Genomic DNA, 22,290 nt, shown 5'->3' on the forward strand with positions numbered 1-22,290 from the left:
CCAGGATTCACTTTAACCTGGGTCACACATGTAACCAAAAAAAAATTGTGAAAAATGTTTGGTGTCAGAGGGAGTTGAACCCAAGTTTTAGGGGTGTCAAAGTGCAATTTAAACCAAAAATGCTAGAGAATTTTCAATGTTTCTACCTACAATTTAATATTTATCATATTTAAGGTGTGTCATGTGACACACTATTGGTCTGAGTAGGTTCGCCTCTGCTTCCAGTGTCATTATGCGAGGATGATTTGGGCAGTTGCTAATGTCCACATACCCCCAGCGGGTAACTGGTCAGATTCTTTGTTTACTAATCTTTATTGGGTCTTAAACTTAAAAAAAGAGTACCCACAAGAGGAAGTAGAGGAAGGATTTGTCTCTGAGTTGTTATGGAGATTATGGAAAAACAGAAACGAGCTACTGTTTAGGGGAAAAGAATACGATGCAATCTCAACAATTCAGAAGATCTGGGATGGGGTATGGGAACGCAGGAACAGAGATGAGGTTATAAAGGAGGAGGTCAAAGTAACTACAGCAGAAGAACCTGAGAAGAAATGGACACCACCGGCCCCAGCGATTTTGAAATGTAACACTGATGCCTCATGGTCCAAAGAGACAATGATAGGAGGGGTGGGCTGGATTTTGCGTGATCATTAGGGCCTTTTACTGTGGGCGGGAGCAAGAAAACTGCCAATGATGAGGTCGGTGATAGAAACAGAAGCGGAAGCAATAAGCTGGGCAGTTCAAACTCTGGTGGGCTTTGGGTACAAAAAGGTGATAATCGAAACTGACTCTCTTGTGTTGGCAAGAATGCTCAATGGAGAGGAAGAGATCTGGCCAGTGTTGGAACCCATCTTGCAAGGCATAACCTCATCTTTGGCGGTCAATGCAGGGTATAAAGTGGTGTACTATCCCCGGAGTGGTAATAAGTCAGCAGATAGAATAGCGAAGGAGACTTCAACGTTTACGTCCTTTGTCCTAAGCTATATTCTATGGTGCCTATGTGCTTGAATTCATGTTTTGAGGCTGATAAGCCATTTGTAAGAAACTGAATTGGATTAATATAAAGTTGTTGTTGAACCAAAAAAAAAAAAAGAATTGTATTATTAGTAATTAAGAGAGAATTGTTCGTCTAACATACTGTTCATGGTGAAGTGGAAGAATAACAATATGATTGATGTCAGTGTTGCATACCTCACACAACCTAAAACATAGAGATGTACTCGCATATAATAGATGTAGCACTGCCGCAGAAACGTAATCCAGTCAGATGATATTAGACTAATATTTTATAGATATATGTACATATTACAACATCAACATTACAGGGTATGTTTCAAAGTCTTGTCTAAGAATACAAAGTAACTGCTTCGGAGACACTGTTGTTCCCCAAGTATAGCCATTCATCAATCATTCCAGAATTCATGTATAATTTATAAATATAGTCAGCGAAGAAGAAACATAAAACAAACACTGGAAACCAAATTAGAAATACGTCTCTGAGCATTCCTCTGAAGAAGGAATATTAGAAGACGTCTGGATGGAACCGGCCAGGGATGGAACTATTATTCTGGAGAGCTTGTTTCAAATGAAGCGTGAGAGCATAGTTGTTAACCTCCAGAGTTCTCAGCTGTTCCTGGTACTGACTAACCATCTGCCTCAAACCCTGCAACTCCTGACTCTGATCTTCCGTCTCTCTCTGCCGCTTCTGCTGCGTCACCACAGCTCTTTTCAGCAAACTATTCTCCTGGACCGTAGCTTCTAACTGCTGCTTCAGCATCGAGTTCTCCTGTTGGAGACTGCTTTGCATGGCCGCGTCAGCACCAGCACGTGCCTTGATGGACTTGTCCAAAGCTTCTAGTGCTGTTGAAGCACGGTCTTTGGCGTCGTTCATGTCTGAAGCACTCATCATCTCCCTGACAAAGAGCTCAACCCACTCAGTGCCGTCCAAGTTCAAGACTTGCTCCTTCTCTGATCCTTCAACTTTTGCTTCTTCTGGATTCTGATTGGTTGATTCTAAACGAAGCTGGTTCAAAGACCTAATAGCAGAATCAAGATCCTCTCCACATTCCTCGATTGCTCGCTCAAGAATCTAAAAAAAAAATATCAAGAAATGTGAAAGATTTTCAAAAAACCCCAAAATAGAAAGTTGGAGAAGGAGAAGGTGACCTGATAATCCATGTCGGGGAAAATGGCGGCGAGGTGAGGGAGGAGAAGGGAGGAGGAGAAACGAGAGGAACGGAGCTTCTTGGAGAGGGGAGGAGAGGAAGAATCGTCGAAAAGAGATCTCTTGCTGCCGCAAACAACCGCAGACATGTTATCTGCTTCCTCCCTCAATCTTCTTCTTTCCTTTTTCGACTTTTCTCAGTTTTTAAATGTCTCTGATCTGAATCAGATGAATGATTGCCGGAAACCAAACAGCAAAGGACAAGTCAAACCCTTTCGGATGTTCTTCGCATAAAGTAGATCCAACCACCACCAGGAGTCGGACCCAATATGGGCTTAACACGAAAACTAACCAAAATGGGCTCAATGGGCCTTCTCACGGGCTTAGCTGTTTCACTCAATGAAACGGTACCGTTTTGCGGGGAATAAATATCGTTGATAGCTTAGCTGTAAATGTCGGTGACCGACGCGGGGGGACAAGCGAATAATCAAATCGTGGAAAACGAAATATGAAATGAAAATTAAATGGGAATGTGGGTGGAAATTGAGATCCAAAATTCTGGTATTTTAAGGTCGTAACCCACTGACTCAGTCACTAGTAGAGAGCCAGTAAAGACTATGATTTGATTCACCACTTGCTCTCTCAATTATAAAGCAAGTCTTAAAGTAGTAGATCATATAGTCTCTCTTGCTTGCTCTTTCTACTAGATCGGGATCTGGACCTTTCTCTCTCTGCTCATAAAGTTTCAATCTTTTTGGGAGGAGGGAGATCTGAGTCTGCAACACCTTTCTTTCTGGTAATCTTTTTACTTTGAACTACACCAACTCTATGCCTTTCTTTAAATGTTTCTTGCCTCTTCTGGCTATTTCTGTAAATGTCTATGCTCTTTTTTTGTTTAGCTTTTTAACTTATGTTTGCTCAAAGTGTACTATGCTTTGAGCAAGAAAAGAAAAAAAGTAGTATGCTTTGGGTTGTTTCACTTTTAATTATAAATTCAAGTGTTTGTTTGTTAATTTTTGGATCTGCTGTTACATGTTCTCTGCGCTGTGCTCTTTTACCTTCTCTATAGTATCATGTTATTAAGCTCAGAAATCAGAGAAACCTTATTAGTCAATAGTGCGTACAATGGTTTGCTATCAAAATTTCTATAGAAACCCAACATCCTTGTGGATCTTCTTCCTTGCCTTCTTTTAGACAGTCTTTTAATATGGCAGTATCTAGAAGGTGTTGCAGGTGCATGTGACTAGGGATTGTGCTGTGGGTCTATAGGAGGAACATGGCAATGGGGAAGTATTCTCGTGTAGACGGGAAGAAGTCTTCTGGCTATGGCTTAACCATTACCATAGTCTTAGTTGTTTCTCTCTGTTTGGTTGGGGCCTGGATGTTCATGTCTTCATGGTCTGCTCCTACTGAGGAGTCTGTTGACTTCTCTTCTACCCAGACTCCAAAGGATGTGGAAACTATTACCAAGACTGATTTCACAAACGAAGAATTTGACAAAGGTTCCAAGAGTGAGGAAACTGAGGTTGTGAAAGAGAGCAACGAAGACAAGCCTGATCCTGAGAGCTCTGGTGAGGAGAAGACGGAGCAGGTTGAGGAGAAAAAAGAGTTTGAAGACAAGAATGGTGAAGGCGATAGAAAAGACGGAGAGGATGAGTCAGAAACTGATGAAACGAAGCAGAAAGAGAAGACACAACTGGAAGAGAGCTCAGAAGAGAACAAATCAGAGGATGGTAATGGAACCGAAGAGAATACTGAAGAAAACACTGAGAAGAAGACGGAAGAAAGCGCTGGTGAAACTGAAGAGAACACTGAGAAGAGCAGTGGTGACCAGGCCGAGATTACAAAGGAGTCGAGCACTGGAAGCGGGACCTGGTCTACACAATTGGTTGAGTCGCAGAACGAGAAGAAAGCACAAGTGTCCTCAATCAAATGGAAGGTCTGCAATGTGACAGCTGGACCAGACTACATCCCTTGCCTTGACAATTGGCAAGCTATCAAGAAGCTTCATTCCACTAAGCATTATGAACATCGCGAGAGGCATTGTCCTGAGGACTCTCCAACCTGCCTTGTTTCTCTTCCAGAAGGGTATAAACGATCCATCAAATGGCCTAAGAGCAGAGAAAAGGTAAAACTGATAGCTCCTTTACGTTATGTGTCAATGATACCCATTAACTCTTTATGTTTTGTGTTGACACACAGATATGGTACAACAACATTCCTCACACCAAGCTAGCACAAGTGAAAGGACATCAAAACTGGGTGAAGATGAGTGGTGAATACTTAACATTCCCTGGTGGTGGGACTCAGTTCAAGAACGGTGCTCTTCACTATATCGATTTCCTCCAAGAGGTACACTTTGATATTTCATTCAATGTCTACACAATTTTCTCATTGACTATTAACATTGATATGTGTATTGATTGCAGTCATATCCTGATATTGCTTGGGGAAACAGAACCCGTGTTATATTGGATGTTGGGTGTGGTGTTGCTAGCTTCGGAGGGTATCTTTTTGACAGAGATGTCCTTGCTTTGTCATTTGCACCCAAAGATGAACACGAGGCGCAGGTGCAGTTTGCTTTGGAACGTGGTATCCCTGCTATGTCAAATGTGATGGGAACCAAGAGATTGCCTTTCCCAGGATCTGTTTTCGACCTTATCCATTGTGCTCGTTGTAGAGTCCCTTGGCATATTGAAGGTGGTAAACTACTTTTGGAACTGAACCGTGCATTGAGGCCTGGTGGTTTCTTTGTCTGGTCGGCAACTCCAGTTTACAGGAAGACAGAAGAAGACGTTGGCATATGGAAAGGTTTGGAAACTTTGTTACCTTTTATTTGCAACTGGTTCTTAACTAACATGAGAGATGTTTTATCTTTTTTTTGTAGCTATGTCGAAGCTCACAAAGGCAATGTGCTGGAAACTAATGACGATAAAGAAAGATAAACTGAATGAAGTTGGTGCTGCCATTTACCAAAAGCCAATGTCTAATGATTGCTACAACGAAAGATCTCAAAACGAGCCACCTCTCTGCAAAGACTCTGATGATCAAAACGCCGCTTGGTAGCTTATCTATTACCTCTCTCACATCAATGCAATGGAACTTTGTTGCTAAAGTATATGATTGCAGGAATGTTCCACTTGAGGCATGTATGCACAAAGTGACAGAAGACTCATCAAAACGCGGAGCAGTTTGGCCTGAGAGTTGGCCAGAGAGAGTAGAGACTGTTCCTCAGTGGTTGGATTCTCAGGAAGGTGTGTATGGAAAACCTGCACAAGAGGATTTCACAGCAGACCAAGAACGTTGGAAGACTATTGTGTCAAAGTCATACCTCAACGGTATGGGAATCGATTGGTCGTATGTGAGAAATGTGATGGACATGAGAGCTGTCTATGGAGGGTAAGTACTGAAGAAAACCATTCACCAATATAAGAACTGACTCCATGTATTTGTTATTAAATGATCTCTCTCTTTCTTGGTTTCAGTTTTGCTGCTGCATTGAAGGATCTGAAGCTGTGGGTGATGAATGTAGTTCCTATCGACTCAGCTGATACGCTTCCAATTATATATGAACGTGGTTTGTTTGGAATCTACCATGACTGGTGTGAATCATTCAGCACTTACCCTCGAACTTACGACCTCCTTCATGCTGATCATCTTTTCTCTGCACTGAAGAAGAGGTATGTAGATATACAGTACACTCACATATCTCTGTGGCTTTTTCTTGATTGCGAAATCTGATGATTGCATGTATAAACAACACTCATTCAGGTGCAGCTTGGTATCGGCAATGGCTGAAGTGGACAGGATTCTTAGGCCACAAGGAACTTTTATAGTAAGAGATGACATGGAAACAATAGGAGAAATAGAGAAGATGGTGAAATCGATGAAGTGGAATGTAAGAATGACACATTCCAAAGATGGAGAAGGAGTGCTCTCTGTTCAGAAGTCATTGTGGCGTCCTTCAGAGGTCGAGACAGTTACATGGGCAATAGCCTGAGGTGAATGGAAAAACTAAGAAGAATAAAATGTTTTTTTTACTTTCTATAGTTTCATAATTAAGTTTTTTTTTTCTTTTATGATCACATTGATTGTTACTTGTATTAGTCCAATATTTGTATCCCTTTTTCCTTTGCATTGACAAAAATTGTATACAAGACAATTGTCTCAAAAGTGTAAACTTATGAGTATTTTATTTGGTCCTAAACACCCATGAAAAGTCATACATATAAATCATAACTGTGACAAATCTAGAAAGTAAAATATAACTATGACCTTGTAAAATGGCCAGATTATACATGTGTTTTAAGTTTAAGAAAGAAAAACAAACAGTTTAGAAACAAGATTTTAATTAAACAGAACATTCAGCCTCATCATCTCTTGTAAGGCTCAAAAGGATATCTCTGAAACTCAGATCCAAAGGTGATAGACTCCTCGTCGAGTTTCTTCTTCAACCTCCTCCAAGTCCTCAACTTATTAGACTGTATTAACCCTTTATACAACGTCTCAAACGTTAGCTTCTGCGGCAAGAAACCTCTCTCTATCATCTCCACAAAGTACCCACAAGCCTCTTTCCATTTATCCTTCCCACACAACCCATGAACCAAGCAAGTATACGAATCCAAATCCGGACCCGTCTCGCTTCCTTTAAGATCATCCCAAATCTCTCCCACAATCTCCATCTTCCCCAAGTTGATAAACGTACTCAACAGAACATTATAAGTGTTCGTATTCGGCTTGCACAATCCATCTTTCATCTTCTTATACAGATTCATCGCCCCGGTAACATCTTTTCTTCCTTTGTACTCTTTGAAAAAGCAATTGTATGTAGCGGAAGAAGGGCTTATCCCATCTCCCACCATGGCTTCAAGCAGCTCCTCAGCCTCCTCCAACCTCCCACAAGAACATAGACACTTCACAACCGAAGTGTACGTCTCCGTGGTCGGGCTAATCCCTTTGGCCTTCATGAGTTTCAGCTTATCCAAACTCAGCTCGGACTTATGAGCTCGGCTGTACATATGGAGCACGATCGAAAAGCTCGTGACGTCAGGCTCGATCCCTCTCTCACGCATTTCATCGAACACCTTCTCCGCGTTCCTCACGTTCCTCTCAAACCTCTCCTCGGGATGCAAACTCGCCGTCCGGCAGATCCCGTTGAGCAGAACGTTGTACGTCACGACGTTAGGCTCGATCCCGGATCCGATCATCTCCGCTAAGAATCTCTCCGCCATGTCGATCCTCCGCAGCTTACACCAGCCGGCGATGAGAATCGTGTAAACCTTCTCGTCGGATCCGAACTCAGCTTTGCGTTCGTTGAAAACCCCAACGGCCAGCTTCGTGTGTCCGTACTTACAAAGCGTGTCGAGGAGAAAGGCGAACTCGTCGACGCCGAGGCGGTTCTCGAGGAAGCAAGGCGCGTCGTCGAAAGCTCGGACGGCTTGGCGAGTGAGTCCGGCGGCGATTAGGCGCTTGACGAGGATGAGGAACGTCTCCGAGGAAGGTTTGAGATTCTCCCGCTGCTCCATCTCGACGATTAGCTGTCGAGCGACGTCGAATTGGCGGACTTTTCCGAGGATGTCGATGATGAGGTTGAAGGAGGTGAGTGATGTTGTCGTCGAAGGAGAGGGTAAGGAGCGTAGGTATTGGAAGAAGGAGAGGGCGATTTTGGAGTTGTGACGGAGACGGAGGAGGGTTTGGTTGATGAGGTGAGGAGAGAGGGAGATTCCGTTGAGCTGCAGAGATGATTCTGTGAAGTGGAAAGGGTTGTGGTTGGTCACGAGGATTTGGGATATTAGTTCGGCTTCGTTTGAGGGTTCGAGTTTCGGGAGGTTGAGAGAGAATCCAGCGGCGGCGGCGGCGGTGGTGGAGAGACGACGGAGGAGAGGAAAGGCCGGTTGTGAGATTTTTTGTTTCAGCATCTTTCTGCAATGTTCCGTTTTGCTGTGAACAACTCAAAAATATAATTATGGTTTTCACACTGCGGTTAACCAAAAACTGGACCGAGCAAGATTTTTCAGATAAATTACTGATCGGTTTAACCTGAATAACCGGATCAAAACCAAAAATAACCAGACTTTTAGATGTTGAGATTATTCGGTCTAAGAGTTGCACAAAACTTCAGCCACTTTTATTCAAACTTCTGTGTTGTCTGACCGCTGTTCATGTACATTATTACATGATAAAGATATGATTACAACATTGATGAATCAAAGAGAACACCCAGAGTTTGTGATCTGTTTTTGGGGGTGTTAGTGGGGATGAGATTTATAATGAGTCTAAATCTAGTATTATTGGTTTATAGATTCTCATATTCTCATTAAAATCTATTGTTATTGGTTTGATGATTCTATAATTCTATACAAAATCATTTGTTATTCAAAAAATTTAGATTTTAATGATTCTACAAATTTATTAAAGTAAGTGTTATTGGGAGTTGAATTCTTATCATTTTAACTCACAAATTAAGATTTTGAGAATACTACATGTTTACCTTGAATTCTTAGAATCATTACATTACTTTATTTTCATAGATTTTCACAATATACAAAATTCTCTACATCTCTTTCCAAATTTAACAAATCTCTCAACTTTTAAAATCAACAAACTCTATAAAAATCTATGTCCCACTAACATCCCCTTTATGTTTTATTTGTGGTGTAATATGTAGAACATGTCTGAAGTTTATCTTTTTTCTAGTAAATATGATTCAGTGTAATTCTGTTATTGTATTAGCAAACTATATTTGGTTCAGTTGCTCTAAAAGTTCAAATAAGTTTCTCTTTATAGAAAGATGGTAGTTGCATGTCTTAGAATCAACAATATGGTTCAGATTTGCATCAATTAAAATTCACATGAGATTGTCTGACCAAAGTAACCCCGACCCCCCCCCCCCCCCCCCCAAGTTATAATTATTGCAGCAAGAATTTACATGAGGTTGTAAAATCTGAAAATATTAGCATCATCTTAACTTAATCTTTTTTCGTGATAAGTCCTATCGGCTGATCCGGTCAGTTCCGGGAGGAACGCACTTAGTGCTACATAGTGGAGTAGCCCAAAAGCGTACCACATCCGAGTTTGGAATACTTTCCGATTAATACCAGAGATAAACCGATCATCTGTTACAGTCCACCATGTAAACCACTTGGTATGAAGCTCAAGCCAAGACTGGCCAAGTAGTGATAATTTTGCTCCCAGAAGGAATCGAACCCAAAACTAACGTGGGTACACACTAAACCCCAAAAAATTGTGAGTAAGTTACAACCACTTGGTTTCTTAATTTAATTTTTCCCACTTTACCATCAATTAGTAATGGGCTATCATTTATTCAGCCTTGGGACTTCACTCTAATATTATGCATCACTTATTGCCAATTATTACTCTTACTTTAACCCCAAATGAAGTATTTTCATCTTTAGCCTGTTACACTTTTCTTTCTTCTGTTGGTTATTTGATCTTGTTCCAAGAACCCTTAGTCTCCAGTCTTGTGGACTTTGATCCTCTGAGAGCAATGATCAGAAAAGGCAAGGATGCATGGACGGTCCATGACCGAAGCCTACCAAAAACAAATTAGCTTCCAAATTTTAATGAACTAATATACAAATGTTATATAATCCTTACAAAAGAAAAATCTTTTATCAAGATTTACTTTGAAATGTTTATGAATAAAGAAAACTTAAGACCGACCTTGCAAATGTGAAAACTTAACAACTGATAAGAGACTAAAACCGAATATGAAGAACGAATTATGAAAAAGTTGGAATGTCCACAAAACATACAGAAAAACCCTACCGGAATGTCTGTAAATAATTTTTGAAAAAACATAATTTTAAAAATACCAAGTAAAACCATCTCAAAAATATTTATGTCATATCAAATTTAATTACGCAATTTGTCTTATTTTGTTTAGATAATACTCACATAATTATATTTGATTACAACAGAGGTACGGTTTTCCTTCTTTTTTTTGACAAACGGTTTTCTCATTTATTTTACTATTTTCTATCACTAACTTTACCTGAATTTTTGTAGTGATTAGTTTTGTAGAATATTTTTTTCATCAAGATGTGACTCTCATTTTAATTAAATGTTGATTTGCAAATTCAAAGCATTTTTAGAAAAAAAGAAGTATTCTTCTTCAGTACTATATAAATAAAATTTCTTCTAAGTATACAATAAATTGCATAGTAACTTGAAGAATTGGCAGACAAATATACAGGAATCAAGTGTTCCACAAGCATAAACAGAATTATTTTAAAAAATAATAATAATTTGAAACACCAACCAAATAAAACATGGAGAGAATAAAAGAAAAACAAGAATCAAATCTAAACAATCAAAAAATTATAATAGCTTGGGCGCAACGTAAGCATAACCGCTCCGATCGAATAGAAGCAAGTGTGAGACACTATGTAATAAACTTAGACTTGATCCAAAAGATTCACCAATTACTTCTCTACTCTCTTTTGTTAGGGTTTGAGTCACATCTCTTCTTATAATTTGTCTTAGTGTGTCAAAGGTGCGACATGGCGGTTCCAAGGAAACGCAAACACTCTGGTGAAGAGACTCTACCTGAAAAGAGACAAAAGAAGACCATCGAAGCTTCTAAATTTGAAGAACCGGAGAAATCAATCACAGCTTTGATCAGACTTCGTGAAACAAAGGCGGATTCAAAGGTTACGCGACTGATCCGTGAGAATACGGCTTGGAGAATTCGTGATCACGATACAAAGACGAAGGAGGGCGAGGTTATTACAACGAAACCAGGCCGTGACAAGATTGAGAAACAAAACCACGGTTTCAAAGACTTGATAGCAAAGGCACGTGAGAAACTGCAAGAAAAGAGGCAGTTTGATGATAGGAACACTGACATTGCAAGCCAGAGGATAGCTGCTCGGTTAGCTCTTGATCAGATAGTAGAAACTGATGATGATTTCGATGATCATCTTAAATATCATACAGAATTGCAAAACCTTGGGTGCCATTTCATCCGCGATCAAGTCAGTTGCTTGAAGATGTTCAGTTTGTTGTCAAGAAACGACTACGACATTGATAGTCAGTCTTGGAGACGAAGGAACTCCCACGGTCTAGTGAATATATTCATTGAGAAAGAATTTTTTCTGTGTTTTATTTGTTGTAAAGTAAACATGTTTGGAGTTTATCTTTTCAGGTAAATATGTCAAAGTTTCAGTGTAATTCTGTCTGTAGTATTTGCAATACGATCAAACTACTTTCTGGTTTAGTTGCTCTAAAAATCAAAGTCTCTCTTTGCATGTCTTCGAATCAGATTTTCATCAAATTAAACAAAATTCACATCAAACCAACCCAAATCCAAACCGAAATTATTTGGTCATGAACTTGTGTAACCGAAATAACCCAAAGTTTATATGCAGCTGCAAAAGAGGACTGACTACTAAAACTTTGAAACACTGATTTTAGCAAAAAAAAAAAAAAAAAAAAAAATTAAAACACTGATAAGATTCAAGATTTCTGTCGAAATATTTCACCTTTCACTTGATGTCCTGTGAAATTTTTGGAGAGAGCCTCCATGGGAGTTTACTACTTGGGGGCGAGGATAGCAGATGCAGCAGCAGCTTCTGCAATGAGAGCAACTGGTTGACGAGCTTGAAGGCAAGCACCAATGTCAAAAGGGTGCAACTCTGAACCATCATACAGAAGATTCAGTCCTGGAAGAACCACTTCTCGGCTATCTGCTTCATCTGCATCTGCCTTTGTTGCAGTTGAAGGCGCATTCTCGTCTATGGTCCTAGTGGCAGCTTCATATACAGGGCAAGTGTAGGATCTGCGACCACCCCCCCCAAAAGTTCCTCAAAATCTGAGACAAGAAATAAATAAAATTCAAGAAACTAAACTGACCTTAGGATGCTACCATCAAAGCTTAGAACTTCAGTCCGGCAACGCTGGCGATTAGCTAGTTTCAACCGTTGAAATTCACTCGAGGCACCTGAGATTGGTGAGGAAGGGTCCACGAGTGGGTTCCATTTGCCACTTGCATAGTTCATGAGCTTACTACGAGGAGCCTCCTTTGCTTGTTCTTTCTGGTAAAGAAGTTTAGCAGCTGGACCTGTTGCTTGGTACTGTGCGCATATATCTTTCAACCTTTTCCTTATGCACTGCATTGCATTGTGCTGTTCCATGAGCGAATCTGCTTGAAGTAACTCTGATGAGACGATCCTTTTGCAGATATGGTTGCATAGCTTTGGACTGAAAAGTGGCAGACCAAACTCCACGGTTAAAGGGACCCATTCATACTTCTCATCATCATCTGGAGAAAAGTAGCCTGCCGGATCCTTTGCTTTAAAGAGTTTCAAAAGGCGGATGTAACCGACAGTCCACAGTTCCATGTTGTTCGCCAGCTTGGTTAAGAGAGAGTTCAACTTTGTGTTTTCCTCAAGGGGAAGTCCAAGCTCGTCCGCGAAATGAGGAATAGAACCATCAGAGTTCTTCAGGGGTAATGGTATATCTAAAGTAACAATTCGTCCAGAGCTATCAAGATCATGCTTGCTGAGAGGCTGAACGAGAACAGCTGAGCATTTGAGAAGGCAATTCAAACAGTGTAACAGTATACTTCCCTTGACCAAGTTACCTTCAAACTTGTTTCCTAAGCCACCAACCGAAGATCCATCCCAAGACCAAATGAGAGCTTTCTCACAGCCAGCTAGTGGAGCAGGAAGCATCCGCAGACACTGCCCTTTCATCAAGATAACCGACAAAGGCCCAGTGCCCACGGTTGAATACAATACCAGTTTCATCCACTGTGTCATCGATGAATGGGAGGGAGGACCGAAATGAACTGGGCCTGAAGGTCCAGGTAGAACAGTCGTCAGTGGAAGAGGAACCATTGAAACAACAATGTCGTAGTCTCGGGAAAACAAACGATCTAGAGTAACTGGTGTTAGAGAAGCCAGACTTTCACAACGAAGAATATCAACGCGATATCTCTTCCTTTTCTTGTTTCCTTTACTGGTGTCGGGTCCTTCTACGGTGATCGGCTTCCCGTCATTCTCAAGGCTTAGGTTAGAACTAAGGGTCTCGGTCAAGGCAGTAGTATCATCGGCCAATGTAGTTGCAGCTGCTTCATGTTCAGAGCTTTCAGGGACACGCTCTGTCGATATGGGATCCTCGTGAGGGGTATCTGAAACCATTGAAGCCTCACTATTTTGGCTGGTTAAAGAATCTCCAGAATTATCAGGAGAATTAACATCAGCAAGAAGAGTTACAGCCTCATCATTAATCGAAGTTCCTGGTCCCATCGTATCAACTGCTGTATCAGTAGCAACTCCACCAGATATCAAACATTCCAGAACACAACGAAGGCTAAAGGCATGATTTGCAAATTCTTGCAGTTCACCCTCAAATTTTGCTCCCTCTAATGTGCTCAAATCCTTGCAAAGGTCCGGGATGCTAGTATGCCCGAGCTTTCCAGCTTCATAGAGTGTTACAGCATGAGACTTCAATCCTATATATTCATTAACATGGATGGAATGTATTAGAATAATGCAAAAAGTATAGTTGATATTTATGGGCTATCAATAATTATAAGTTGCGCATCAAATGGAACTAGGAAAGGATACCTGGTGAGACAGAACCCATCATTAGATATGATGTTATGTTAGCATCGACTATGAAAGCAACTCGAACATGACTCGAACGTAATCCAGAGCTTTCTGTCCCTAAATTATCTCCATTTTGAGCCGCCTCACCATCAGCAGACATGTAGGAAGCACGAGTATCGTCTTCATCACTGAGGATGGCACGTGGAGACCCAGGCATAATCTTGTCATGAAGCACAGAAGCCGGATCAATTAGCTTTACAGCCCACCCCAAGCGGCAAACAAAAGACGCAGCAGCCTGTAATTGAGCTAGGTCAGCTTGCAAAGTGGATGCCAGCTCTGCAACTGTTGAATTCTCATTTGAAACTACAAAAACTGCATACAGTAATCTGCAAAATGAACTTGCAGCAATTAGAATTCTATATAATCTCAGGGAACTACATCCAAGATGAGCTAAGCTTCCATGTAGCCCAATAGATTCCTTACTCTTCAATGGGATCTTCATAAGACTGCTCTCTGTTGGAGATGAACCCTTCAAGCTTTGAAACTGAAACAGCGATGCAATGCATGTCAGTGAAATCTTAGTCTCACGAGACAAAATCCCATACAGACATACTGGAATCTGAGAGCAGACTCCTGGCTTTGTTCCAAGTAAATAAAAATAGCATGAAATTGTATTGGCAGAAATTCAAAATTCTCCAACCTTTAAGTACGTAGTTGCGGAGACTTTTATAAGGAGAACATAGTGTATAAATATTGGCAAACATAAACTCACCTTTAAAGCGGTCATCCTGGTAGACTGGGACATCAAAATATATCAATCCTCTTTGGTATAGACCTTTTATGACTTCCGGATCAAAGAGGACATATGCATTAACTTCCTCCTTGCAAATTTTATCTATTGTGGCCGTCTCATCTTCTGAAAGTTTCTATGCAAAGAACAAAAATTAAGATCTGCGATCAGACAAGGAACAATACGATTGCAGTGACATCTCAGTAGTTCACTACGAGCAAAATTGGTTTCAAAAGCAAGAAGCATAAAAGATATAGACAAGCTTAGATCACCTTAAACTCTTCTATGGTGAAGTTAACAAGGCAAACACCCCACCAAGGGTCAATAGGGAAATCCACAGGCTGAGTAGGTAAGAAATCTTTCGCAATCGATTTGTTCAGCTTCCACATAATTTTCTGGAAAGCTCAACACATACATGAAAAGAATTAAGACATAAGGAAGCTGGACAACATCCACTTATTGGCTCGAGAAAAAGTGATTCTTTACGATAATTTCTTTACGAATTACAGTGTCCGAAAATGAAATCAGGAAACACTAAATCTTGAATTTCGTAAACTTTGAATTCCCGTATTTTATACACAAACATCTCCGAGTAGGAAGTCAAAGCAAAATAAAATATCAAGAGTGTAACTTGGATAATATATCAGTGCAGATTATAGATGCAGAAGTACCTTAGATCTGCATTTATTCATAATATCAATGAATTCATTTCTCCCTATGCCCGTAAGCCTGAAAGCATCTGCCGCACTGAAGTTTGGGATACTGTCGTAAGGTTGCTCTGTGTCAAATAAAAAAAGGAATGAGGATGAAAAACTCGCTGGCTAGTAGAACTTTAAGTGAAAAGTGAGCTATAAAGTGAAGCAACAATATACCATTTCGCATGACTTCAAATATCATATCACAGTAGTATCTGAAAGGTGATATCCTCATCACACGGCAAACATGCTCCGCAAGGTGATAAGGAAACAGCTGCAGGTAAATGTTAAAAGCAATTAAGATTACGGATCCTGTGACAGTAACAAGAAGAAGAAATAAAAAGCTCAAATCTATATCAAAAAGCATCTCGCCTTGTGTCAACAGTGTGAAATCATAGCTCTCTTTCATAATAGTAGCAATTACCATCACAGACTTGTCCAAAAATAAACCTTGTTTGCCACTATTACTAATCCCAGATTCTAGCAACTTCAGTAATTTCCAGAGGAATCCATTGAATACAAAACAAAGAGGGAGGAAGACGAGAAAATATAGAAAATGATAGGCTATTAACTCTCCTCAAGAATGCCATTAAAATAACTAAAAAAGAAGATTTCTTAAAGAGTAATCCATCAACCCTTACCGCCAGATTCTTGCGCAAGTAACGCATCATATCTTCATAATATTCACCTTCTTTGCAAACTTTACAAGCAAAACACGTATTCCAAAGGAGTCTCTTTTTAATACAATGCTCAATAACCCTGCATAAAACAATAAAAAAAAACAATGAAAAAAGGATACTGCTGCTACCCAAAAGGTAGAACATGGGAACTCAACACGAATAATGACATTAACGTTCATTGCTAAAGAACGTCAAGCTAGTATACAAACCTTCTATGCCATTCCTCCTTGGAACCAAGAATAGACTGAAGTCGCTTAGGGAGGTTCTCCCATGGACATTCTTCCCTTACAGCTTTCGATATCAACTGGTCCTCTATGGTGACTGGAGTGTGCTGCATCTTTCCGTATCTTCAAAAATAAAACCAAATCCAACAATAAATAAAATAAGCTTGAATCTCAATCCAAAGAAGTCTTTCCACCGACAAGATCAATTTTCCATCCCTAATCAAGATCGCAAACTCTTCGTTTCGCGTATAAGTTTACTCTAGAACACAGAAATGCAGTCTAATTATGAAATCCAAAGAACATCGGCGACTAAATGCAGCGATCTCGAGACTAGTGATCCGTAACAGAATAAGAAACTCGAAGATGGTGAATTGAAGAAGACGAATGGCGATCGGAGATTACCTGAGCTCACCGGCGATTCAAGAGAAAACTAAAGTTTTCTTCACCGGAATCTCATGAGATCTGAAGCGAAGCGACCTACGACTATGTACGCTCCCTGGGCCTAAGCTGGGAAGGGAAGGTATGAGCTTTCAAATGATATGTGGGCCCAAACATCATAATCTATTAAAAAAAAATTAGAAATGTAGGCCCAAACTCCTCCTCATTCATTTGCACACGTCTCTGCGTCTCTATTTTGTTATATCATATTATTTTGTTATGATCTTTATAATTTTTTTTTTTATCAAAAAAAAAAGTATAAAGATTTATACCCACATTCACCTGAAAAGCAGCTTACTCTCTAAAAGACTCTCAAAGGAAAATATAAGAACAATCCAGTTAACCTCTACGAGAACAATATAAAAACGAAAATGAATCAATCAATTAGGTTAAAACTAAAAAGCCATTGAATATTTTATTTTTATAAAATGTTAAAACTATTAGTTAACTATTTTTTGCAGTTAACATAGTTTATAATCTCTTTTTTTTTTTATGAGAATTATCATATGCTATATTTTTTCTAAACTTAAAAGCTATTAATGAATTTGGACCGAGAGAAGAAAAACAAATTCTAAATGAAGTTACTACGTTTTTTTTCAATGAAGTTACTATGTTTATCTAAATTATTTTTCTATTTTCTTATTATGTAATTTTCTTTCACCTCTCTTTTTTAATTCAAAAATTCATTTCATTGACTGAAAAGATACAAGGTGAAATGCATAAGCCGGTGGAACATAAATAAATTCCGGAAGACAGTAGCCCAAAAGAAGGAGACATGATACTAACCAAAATAACCGATAAATTTTAAAACAGTAGACAAGCAATATATAGAGAGACAATGCAAATTAGAGTTGGGACTCATGATCCAGTAATTACTCACCACCTTTCCATAGAATAATGTAACATTGAGGCTGAACTAAGGAGCAAAAATCTTGAGTGATATCCCAACCCTGAAGGGAACATCACCGAGCTAAACTAGAACATCAACATCAGAAACAATCGCAATGTCAAATCTACAACAAATCCCTCACTAAATCATTTTTCAGTTATATGCCATGGGTTATATGTATGAATTAATTAAATAATATTAATTTTATTTTAATTAGACATGTAATTTTGAATATATATCTAGCTGATTTGGTTATTACTTGGATGTATTGGAATGCATTTACTTTTCCAATTTTAACCATAATATTTTTTTTTGTTCTGAATAGATTACAAGTTTTAATAATATATTTATTTTGTGTTCTTACTCATTTTGTGAGTTATATTAATTGAATTACATATAATTCTTCAATTATATACAACTACTTTTGATTCTAGTTAAACAGTTTTTATTAGTTTAATTTATTGTATTAGTCTAGTTCTTCGTCTTAATATGTGATTATAATTTCATAAACTTTTATATAGTTTGAAATATTTTAGTTTGTAAAAATAATATAAAAAAACTAAGGTGATGATAAATATGAAGTTTCATAAACGCACATTACCGATAAAATTTTGAAAATAATGAAAGGATATCATTATTTACAAAATAATTTTTTTTTGTAAATTCCAAGTACCTTTATGCTTTAGCTATATAAAAGATAAATTAAAAACATTCTAAATAGTTTCAACCATAAAAAAAAATCATATTGGTTTGTATATATATATATATATATTTATTTTTTTTGACAGCATATATTTTTATCATATGTATATTGGGTTGTATAATAAAAAATCAAAATCAAAATATTAAGCCTTACAGAAAATTTTAGTGGTAAATTAGGTTTGGTTAATGTTTATATATTTTTAATTTATGTTGCTTGAAAAAAAGTGAATAAAAATTAAAAACTAAGAAAAAGGTATGCAAACTGAATAAACATATAATTTATCAAAGATATCATAGTTTATGTTATTTAAATTGCGAATTAAAAAAGTAATTTTTTTTTGGGGAAATTACATGTTTACAACTTTCATGGTACCACTTTTCATTTTTACAACCACTAATGAGACATTTTCAAAAATACCTTCTTTATTAAGTGGCAAAAGACTATTATGCCCTTGTTATTTATATATATAATAAATTATTATTTAAATAAAAATAATAAAAAAATTAAAAAAATTAAAAAAAATAAATAAAATAAAATAAATAACAAAAAATAATAATAAAAATAATAATAAAAATTAAAAAAAATTAAAAAAAGTAAAAAAAAAAGAGAAAAATGTATTTTTTTATGTTTTCGAATTACACTTTTTCAAATTTGAACTTTTTTATAATAAAAAAAAAAATTTGAATTTTTCTTTCGAATTTTTTTTTAATTGTTTTTCAAATTTCTTTTTGAAAAACGAAAGTTATGTTTGAAACTATTTTTAAAAATTTTTTATATATTTTTTAAGTATTTATATATTTATTAGAATCATAAATTTCACTTTCCAAAAACCGTACCCCACCCCTCAACTCGAAACCCTAAGTCTAGATTAGTTAATCCTAAGGGTATAATTGTATTTTACCCTTCATTAAAAGTGAAGGTAAAAGTGGTTAGTGTAAACATGAAAAGTGGTACTATGAATGTGGTATTTGTGGCAATTTCCTTTTTTTTTTTTATGTTTTCGAATTAAACTTTTTCAAATTTGAACTTTTTATAAATTTTTTTTTTTTGAAATTTTCTTTTCGAATTTTTTTTTTCAAATTTCTTTTTGAAAAACGAAAATTATGTTTGAAACTATTTTTTAAAAATGTTTTTTTATATATTTTTAAGTATTTATTTATATATTTATTAGAATCCTAAATTTCACATTCCAAAAACCCTACCCCACCCTTCAACTTTAAACCCTAAGTCTAGATTAGTTAACCCTAATGGTATATTTGTCTTTTACCTTTCATTAAAAGTGAAGGTAAAAGTGGTTAGTGTAAACATAAAAATTGGTACTATGAATATGCTATTTGTGGCAATTTGCCTTTTGGAAGGAGAAATTTTATGTTTACCACTTTCATATTACCACTTTTCATTTTTACCACCACTAAATAAACATTTTCAAAAATGTCTTCTTCATTAAATGACAAAAGACTCTTATATCTTTGTTCTCTATATAAATAATAAATTATTATTTAAATAAATTAAAAATAAAATAAAAATAATAAAATAAATTTTTATTTTTTTTATTTTTTGAATTATACTTTTTCACATTCGAAGTTTTTAAATATATTTTTTTTAATCTTTTTCGATTTTTTTTTCAAATTTTCTTTTTGAAAATCAAAAATTATGTTTGAAACTATTTTAATATTTTTTTTATATTTTTAAGTATTTATTTATATATTTATTAGAATCTTAAATTTCATATTTTTTATATTTATTTATATTTTTTATAAATCTCATTAAAAGTGAGGGTAAAAGTGGTTAGTGTAAACATGAAAAGAGGTACTATGAATGTGCTATAAATAAATATAAATAAAAATATAAATAAATATAAAAAATATGAAATTTAAGATTCTAATAAATATATAAATAAATACTTAAAAATATAAAAAAAAATATTAAAATAGTTTCAAACATAATTTTTGATTTTCAAAAAGAAAATTTGAAAAAATAAAATAAAAAAAAGATTAAAAAATATATTAAAAAACTTCGAATGTGAAAAAGTATAATTCAAAAAATAAAAAAATATTAATTTATTTTATTATTTTTATTTTATTTTTAATTTATTTAAATAATAATTTATTATTTATATAGAGAACAAAGATATAAGGGCATGATTATCAATGGGACTTATTTGGTGGTCCTTAGAGTTTTATATTGTTTTTTCACCATGTCTGACGAAGGACGAGCCCAGGACGAGCCCACAAACTTCTTATTCTGGGACTTTCAGACACAATCCTTAACAAATTAATCCATTTTTTATTTTTCTTTTGGGCCAAAATTAATAAGGACGTCCATTACTGATGCTCTAAGAGTCTTTTGTCATTTAATGAAGAAGACATTTTTGAAAATGTTTATTTAGTGATGGTAAAAATGAAAAGTTGTAATATGAAAGTGATACACATGAAATTTCCCCTAGATTTTATACATCTTATCCAAATACTTAACCAATACTATAAATTTATATAATTTAAAAATATATAACATTTTTAGGTGTTTACACATTTACGTGTGTAAAATTTTTAAATGTATAAAATATTTTTTCCTTGATAATATTTTGTCACATATTTGTATAAACATACGTTGTTATAACAATATATGAACTATTTATGAAATTATACAAACATAATATATAATAGATTTTAATCTTTCAAAATTGATATCAACCAAATTTCAATAGCTTATATGGAATTTAAAAAATATATCACATAATTTATTTTTGTTTTTAACTTTATTTATGAACATATCAAATGAAATTCTAAACAAATGGTCAGTCCATAATATGTATTCCAATCATTTACATAATTTAGTATATTAATAGATGAGTTGCATGATTAGACCAAGTATTCAGATTTATTTCTAAATTAACATATTTGTTAAAAATAACAAATTTTATGAAAAAATTCAATATATATATTATGTTTAAATCAATTAAAAATATCTTTAACAAATGTGTTTTTTTCCTTATCAGACATTTGAAGTTTTTCTCTCAAAATTAGAATATTAAAAAAAACAAATATGATAAGATATATTATTTACTATCCAGAGTATATATTTCTATATTTATTTATTTTTAAATTTTAAATAAAAATCTACAAAATCTTATAAATAACAAATGATTATTTTATTTTCTTAAAATAAAATAAACATTAAATTTACATAACATATATTTTATAATTACTATTTTTTAATTAAAGCATTATATATATTATCAAATTATGATTTGAATTTAAAACTTGGATTAGAGGTTAAAACATAATTATTATGCGCTATAATACAATTTTGAAGTTTGTACTAGTTTACTCTTCATATGTTCAAGAATTAATATATTTTACATTGTAAAATACTTTTCAGTTTATGTTCACAAATATAAAATAAATATTTTTAAAAATATATGATAAAAATAAAATGATATGTTTTATATATATTATTTATCAAAACAAATCAAATATTTTAAAGAAACAGTTAATAACAATATAATTTTCTTATACAAAAATAAATTTAAAATTCAAATAATTTAAAATAATCAAAATATAACATGCGTTCAACGCGGGTAAGAATCTAGTTATTTTATTAAAATAGGTTTATAGTAAACAAATCTCTTACTTATATTTTCTAATAAATTTGTTAGGCTTCTTAAGATCATTTTAAATATTAATTATTATTTTTGTAAAAGATACACCAATTTTTTTTCCAGATTTTTAGTTTATAAAAGAATGTTTAAAATGATATTCATTTACAAACTAAAGTATGATAGGTGTTTTTGTACGTTTTTTATGAAATCAAGTATACATATAAAACATAACACTTTTTATTTTAGAAAGATATTTCATTTTATATATGTTATTTGGAAACCAGTATAAAGAAAAATAATTTAAAATTAAAATCTAATTAAAAAATTTTACCTTTAAAAAATTTATTATGATGTGTGAGATTGTTTTAAAAAAGGAAATTATATTTTTTAAATATATATGAATCTTATTTTTGTGAACTTTCCTTTTTATGAAAATGTATTTTTTAACGCGTTTTTAAATTTTAAAATCAAAGTGACAAAATTATCAAAAATAAAATTATAATGGTGGTGTTAAATATAAATTTTGTAATTTATTA

General features: G+C 35.2%; 5 protein-coding genes across 8 annotated transcripts; 2 read left to right on the plus strand and 3 right to left on the minus strand.

Moving 5' to 3' along the window:
- Positions 1-1,265: 1,265 nt before the first annotated feature.
- On the minus strand, positions 1,266-2,439 carry LOC106356311. Its single transcript, XM_048736632.1, has 2 exons — positions 2,164-2,439; positions 1,266-2,086 (listed from the first exon to the last, which is right to left on the minus strand). Exons 1-2 carry the CDS (start codon positions 2,308-2,310, stop codon positions 1,520-1,522), a joined length of 714 nt encoding a protein of 237 aa, XP_048592589.1. The 5' UTR covers positions 2,311-2,439; the 3' UTR covers positions 1,266-1,519.
- Positions 2,440-2,636: 197 nt separating this feature from the next.
- LOC106357973 (probable methyltransferase PMT24) lies at positions 2,637-6,368 on the plus strand. Of its 3 annotated transcripts, none has more exons than XM_013797700.3 (8): positions 2,637-2,957; positions 3,395-4,289; positions 4,364-4,513; positions 4,591-4,972; positions 5,049-5,223; positions 5,291-5,560; positions 5,647-5,841; positions 5,933-6,368. In XM_013797700.3, the coding sequence occupies exons 2-8, from the start codon at positions 3,438-3,440 to the stop codon at positions 6,159-6,161; spliced, it is 2,253 nt and encodes a 750-aa protein (XP_013653154.2). In that variant the 5' UTR covers positions 2,637-2,957; positions 3,395-3,437; the 3' UTR covers positions 6,162-6,368. The 3 variants fall into 3 exon arrangements, with proteins under 3 accessions (XP_013653154.2, XP_048592587.1, XP_048592586.1); XM_048736630.1 differs by having other exon boundaries at positions 2,681-2,957; positions 3,383-4,289; XM_048736629.1 differs by having other exon boundaries at positions 2,681-2,957; positions 3,386-4,289.
- On the minus strand, positions 6,334-8,270 carry LOC106357971 (pentatricopeptide repeat-containing protein At2g13420, mitochondrial-like). The gene has a single exon (XM_013797701.3). It carries the CDS (start codon positions 8,077-8,079, stop codon positions 6,535-6,537), a length of 1,545 nt encoding a protein of 514 aa, XP_013653155.2. The 5' UTR covers positions 8,080-8,270; the 3' UTR covers positions 6,334-6,534.
- Positions 8,271-10,683: 2,413 nt separating this feature from the next.
- Positions 10,684-11,353, plus strand: LOC125576119. Its single transcript, XM_048735493.1, has 2 exons — positions 10,684-11,212; positions 11,328-11,353. The coding sequence occupies exons 1-2, from the start codon at positions 10,684-10,686 to the stop codon at positions 11,351-11,353; spliced, it is 555 nt and encodes a 184-aa protein (XP_048591450.1).
- A 57-nt stretch (positions 11,354-11,410) lies between these two features.
- Positions 11,411-16,713, minus strand: LOC106357968 (protein FAM91A1). 2 transcript variants are annotated; one of them, XM_013797693.3, is made up of 11 exons: positions 16,526-16,713; positions 16,109-16,246; positions 15,861-15,978; positions 15,397-15,493; positions 15,196-15,302; positions 14,797-14,919; positions 14,507-14,660; positions 14,218-14,278; positions 13,753-14,120; positions 12,035-13,637; positions 11,411-11,960 (listed from the first exon to the last, which is right to left on the minus strand). In XM_013797693.3, exons 2-11 carry the CDS (start codon positions 16,234-16,236, stop codon positions 11,717-11,719), a joined length of 3,003 nt encoding a protein of 1,000 aa, XP_013653147.2. In that variant the 5' UTR covers positions 16,237-16,246; positions 16,526-16,713; the 3' UTR covers positions 11,411-11,716. The 2 variants fall into 2 exon arrangements, with proteins under 2 accessions (XP_013653147.2, XP_013653148.2); XM_013797694.3 differs by lacking the exons at positions 15,861-15,978; positions 16,109-16,246; positions 16,526-16,713 and having other exon boundaries at positions 14,797-14,927; positions 15,397-15,499.
- Positions 16,714-22,290: the final 5,577 nt, after the last annotated feature.

The sequence above is a fragment of the Brassica napus genome, chromosome A7, assembly GCF_020379485.1.
Source record: "Brassica napus cultivar Da-Ae chromosome A7, Da-Ae, whole genome shotgun sequence".
NCBI lineage: Eukaryota > Viridiplantae > Streptophyta > Magnoliopsida > Brassicales > Brassicaceae > Brassica > Brassica napus.